The sequence below is a fragment of the Mus caroli genome, unplaced genomic scaffold, assembly GCF_978045245.1.
Source record: "Mus caroli unplaced genomic scaffold, Mus_caroli_1 scaffold_13, whole genome shotgun sequence".
Classification (NCBI taxonomy): Eukaryota; Metazoa; Chordata; class Mammalia; order Rodentia; family Muridae; genus Mus; species Mus caroli.
Window position 1 is genome coordinate 15,826,171 of NW_028227268.1, and position 4,880 is coordinate 15,831,050.

Below are 4,880 nucleotides of genomic sequence, written 5' to 3' on the forward strand. Positions count from 1 at the left end.
CTGTGCTGCCCAGGCAGGACCACCCTTCGAGTCCTAGCAGACCAGCTGATGAAGCTGCCCTCCCATAGGGTCCCTGGAGGGATGGTGCCTCCCCTGGGTCTCAATTTGCATGACAGGAAGGGGCCTAATGGGGAAGAGGTGGAGAGGAGACAAGCTGCAGCCCAGGCTGACATACAGTTACATGTTTCGCCCCCAAACCTCCTTGGGCTCAGAGACAGAGCAGTGACCATGGCCACACTGGTGCTGTCTTCCATGCCCTGCCACTGGCTGTTGTTCCTGCTGCTGCTCTTCTCAGGTATGACTTATGTGACAGATGATAGGCTCTCTGGCTTTGAGACAGGACCGTCGGTCGGTCGGTCGGCTCCATTCCCTGTCTCAGTTCGGTCTCTCGGCTCGGCCTCTTGCATTTTGCTGTCTGCTTCTTGTCTGTCTCCCTCTAACTGTCCTGTGCCCAGTTTGTGGGTCTTAATGGTGGGCTCAGGGTCAGAGGTGTCCCAGCCCTTTCCAGCCTGGAGGGTATCAGGTTGAGCTTAGTACAAGGGGCTAATTAATCATGTGTGTGTGTGTGTGTTGGGTGGGGGCTGCAGGAGGAAGAGGCCCTGAGGGTACTGCATAGAAAAGGCTCTTTCCCTATATCCTGGAATATAGTATGCTCCAGGAATTGTCCTCTCTTTCCCGGAAAGACTGGGAGAGCCTTGCTGGCTGTGGATTGATTCCCTCTCATTTCCACAGAAGCAACAGGCCAGCCTGATGATCAAAGGCAGCAGGGGGCCTGGGTATGGGGTTTCCAGTACCCCTACCTTATTTCTGCCTCTCCAGTACAGGGACGGGGGGCAGGGGAGCTAAAGGAGCTTGAAGCTGTAGTCCCGGAAGGAGGAAGTAGCTCTGGGAATGTGGAGAGGTTATGGGTGGGGCAATCAATTGAGGGTAGAGAGGTCTGACCTAGCCCTGCCCACTTCCTTCCATCCTCCAGGTGAGCCGGTACCAGCAATGACAAGCAGTGACCTGCCACTGAATTTCCAAGGTTAGTTGCCTCAGCCACCACTTCTAGGACAAATGTGTCTGTTTAACACAGCCCTATCTCTGCCTGGAGCTCCCTGTCTAGAGTGCCCATACTTACACCACCTCATCAAGGCCTCATTAAGGCTCCATTGCTGGACAGCTGTCGCTCTCATCAGACTAGTGTGCTCCAGCCCTGGCCACTGAAGGCCAGAACCAAGCCAAGTTTGGGGATCAGAGCAGGACAGTGCTAGAGGGGAGTCCACAAGGCCACAGGCCTGGGTCTGTGTTATTGGAAACCCAACAAACCTCTCAGGCCCGAACCCTGAGAGGCGTGGGTCCCTGAGAAGGGTAAGGGAGGTGGGCCTCGGGTGACAGGCTAAGGATTCGACCTTGATCACCCTGGGGATGGTGGGCAGACCTGGAGAATTTGGAGTGGGTGTAGGAAAGTGTAGAGGAAATAGTTAAAAGTATCCAACCAGGTCAAAAGGCTGTCCTGCTCATGAGGCCATTCCAGTGAACATAAAAGCAATGGAAAGGTTCCAGCATCCTCCGTAAGGACAGACAACTGGACAGGGGTTAGATCAGGAAGAGGTGTACACCAGTGGCTTGGTATGAGGCCTCTCACAGACTCTACTTTCTCATACCTCTACCCTCTGACTGCCTCATGAACCCGATGCTCCAGACACGTGAGATAGGCTACAGGAAGACGCTAAGCCTGATTTTGAACCTTGCCCTGATATGTCCGCAGGAAGCCCTTGTTCCCAGATCTGGCAGCACCCGAGGTTTGCAGCCAAAAAGCGAAGCTCCGTGGTGAAGTTTCACTGCTACACAAACCACTCAGGTGCACTGACCTGGTTCCGAAAGCGAGGTAGCCAGCAGCCCCAGGAATTGGTCTCAGAAGAAGGACGCATTGTGCAGACCCAGAATGGCTCTGTCTACACCCTCACTATCCAAAACATCCAGTACGAGGATAATGGTATCTACTTCTGCAAGCAGAAATGTGACAACGCCAACCATAATGTCACCGACAGCTGTGGCACGGAACTTCTAGTCTTAGGTGTGTGCAAGGTAGATTGTGTAGCCATCCACACCCACTCCCCAGCTCAGCCTACCTACCAGGGGAAGTGGCTATGATTCTAGAGTCCCCAGGAGAGCTGCTAAGCAGTAGTTTCTGATGGTGTCCAACGATCCACCATGTTTAACCTTCAACGCCAGCCTTATGCCCTGCCCTGCTCCCCTGCTCCCCCAGGATTCAGCACGTTGAACCAACTGAAGCGGCGGAACACACTGAAAGATGGCATTATCATGATCCAGACCCTCCTCATCATCCTCTTCATCATTGTGCCCATCTTCCTGCTACTTGACAAGGTGCCCACAGGAGCTGGGGGAGGGGGATCCTCGGGAAGGCTGGGAGGTTGGCGCAGGGCAGACAGGACATGGGCAGGGTCTCCATATTCTGAGACTCTGGCTGCTCATCCAGCCCCAAGTTCTGTCCATTGGCTCCCTGTTCATTCACTCATTTGGTCTTGGAGATTCTTTCTTCCTCGTTCCCACCCAGACCCACATGCCTGGCCCGTCAGGGGACAGAGATGGAAGATACTAACCCTCTGAACTGCATTCCCTCCCCACCCCATTGTGCAGGATGATGGCAAGGCTGGGATGGAGGAAGATCACACCTATGAGGTAAGGGACAGGGTTACTTAGCAGCTCTGAGCTGCGGTGCTCACCCTCTGTTGTGATAGTTAGAATGTGGCCCAGACCTGACCTCCAATTCGTGTTTCTAGGGCTTGAACATTGACCAGACAGCCACCTATGAAGACATAGTGACTCTTCGGACAGGGGAGGTAAAGTGGTCGGTGGGAGAGCATCCAGGCCAGGAATGAGGGTCACCTTCATCCTGCTCAACTCTTGGGCCTCACTGCTTCCAAACCGCCTGGCTCACAGCCCATTCCCTGCTTCCTGGATACCCCGGCCAGCATCTGAAGCTGGACCATCAATACCACCTCTCATTCTAGCCCCTGGTCCCCAGCTCTTGCTGAAGGGCCTGGGGTGGAAGGACAATAGGGTGGTGACATGGAGTAAGGAGTTCTCTGGGGATAGACTTGACCCAAGGCTTCTGGGAGTGCCATGCAGGACCTGTCCCCATGTTTGGGAAAGAAAAGCAGGGACTTGTTGGAATCTGCAAATGGACTCAGAGCACACTGGCTTCAAGAGGAGTCCAGGAGGACCATGGTTCACACTGGCACCAGAAGAGGTTGCCAGTATGCCATTTCTCTCTCCCATCCCAAGGACCACCCAAAGCCTACAACCCATCCTTCTGTGGAATAAATAATGTGCCTGACACCAGAGACCTTCGTGATATCATCTCTCTGAGCTGGGTGGGTGGGTGTGGTTCTATAAGCTACGATGACATCTGAATGTGGTACCTGTGGGTTTATGAAACTGTGAGAGGGAGTGGCTGCCCTAGTCACCCTACCTTTCCCTCTGGAGGCCTAGTTGGGGCCCTGAAACAGTTGCTGGAGAAAGTGGATCCAACCCATCCTTCTGATGAACAGGGACACCCTCAACCTGCTCTTCCTTAAACCATTAAGAGAGAGATTCCTACTGGGTGTGGTGGCACACATCTCTAATCCCAGCACTCAGTAGGCAGAAGTACTTAGATCTCTGAGTTCAAGGTCAGCCTGGTCTACAGAGTGAGTTCCAGGACAGACAAGGCTATGGAAAGAGAGACACACAGACACAAACACAGAGAGAGAGATACAGAGACAGAGACACACAGAGAGAGACATGCAGAGAGAGACACACAAAGAGAGATAGAGAGAGACAGACAGACAGAGATAGATTCCTAAACAGGATTCGAATGGTGAATGTTGGGGGCTTTTTTTTCAGGGTGATCCCTGTATCACAGGGAAGCAAAGTGTCCTTACCCACACCCTCCATGGACTCTAATGCCTTACAAATTAGGTCGTGACCTACCAGCTGTGAGATTATCTGGGAGCCCCTTAAACAACTAGGAAGCCCGGGCCAGTCAGCCTGTATAAGCCAAGCCTGCCTCCCAAGCCCCACTCTGGCTTTCTACTCCCTAACTGACCTCGGTGGAACCCATAACACATCTTTACTGTTCCTGCTGAGAATTCAGGCAGGTGAATCTCTACCCTGGGCAGCATGTGGGAAAGACTGAGACTACCGATGCTATGGGGATTCAGGGTGGGACTAGTGGATAAGGCACATGGGCCTGGGCCTTCAGGTCAGAGTCCCTGTCACACAGTGAACCAGGATAGGATCCACCCCCTGGTCTGGGCTGCCAGAGGGAACTGGCTTGTTTTGCCATCTGCCTTCACTGAGCTAGAGCCTCACTTTCCTGCTATTTTGCATATGAGGGCTAATTCTGTCCCCTACCTCCACTAGGGACTAGGTAGTCAGCCAGGGTGGGGGAGTCTTAACTTCTCCCCTAAGTAGGATCTCCTCTGTTTGGGGCCCGCCCTGGTTCAGGGGAGACCACACTTCAGCAGCAGGGGTTCCCTGGGCCTTGAAATGTTTGTTGACAAAGAATCATTTGGACAGGAGGCACCCCAAGTTCAGCAGACGCCCTCGCTGGGCAGTGACTTCCTTGGTTTTGATGCCGGATCCCTCCTGGGTGTGTTTTTCTGTTTCAAGAGAGTTGATGGTCTCACTCTGCCTGTCTTGGGGATCCCTGGACCCCTAGAACTCACACAGATGGTGAAAACTTAGCTGGGCCGTATGAGTGTGAGGGCCCTCTCAGGCCGTATGAGTGCAAGGGCACACTCCCTCTCAGTCTCCGGGTGCTTTATCTGCAACACAGGGATCATAAATGCAATCTGGCTGTCACAAGCCATGATTACCCATGCCTACTGACC

The 4,880-nt window shown here is 53.4% G+C and overlaps 1 protein-coding gene across 1 annotated transcript; it reads left to right on the forward strand.

Annotated features, from left to right (window-relative positions):
- The first annotated feature begins 207 nt into the window (after nt 1-207).
- Cd79b (CD79b molecule) lies at nt 208-3,338 on the forward strand. Its single transcript, XM_021178200.3, has 6 exons — nt 208-295; nt 974-1,024; nt 1,751-2,059; nt 2,252-2,370; nt 2,644-2,685; nt 2,787-3,338. The coding sequence occupies exons 1-6, from the start codon at nt 229-231 to the stop codon at nt 2,883-2,885; spliced, it is 687 nt and encodes a 228-aa protein (XP_021033859.2). The 5' UTR covers nt 208-228; the 3' UTR covers nt 2,886-3,338.
- The last annotated feature ends 1,542 nt before the right edge of the window (nt 3,339-4,880 follow it).

What these genes read in the sequence shown, in the direction of transcription:
- Cd79b (XM_021178200.3), top strand. Translation starts at nt 229, where the DNA reads ATGGCCACACTGGTGCTGTCTTCCATGCCCTGCCACTGGCTGTTGTTC. An exon ending in CCTGCCACTGAATTTCCAAG is followed by an intron (nt 1,025 to 1,750) that starts GTTAGTTGCCTC and finishes ATATGTCCGCAG; the next exon opens with GAAGCCCTTGTTCCCAGATC. An exon ending in TCTTCCTGCTACTTGACAAG is followed by an intron (nt 2,371 to 2,643) that starts GTGCCCACAGGA and finishes CCCATTGTGCAG; the next exon opens with GATGATGGCAAGGCTGGGAT.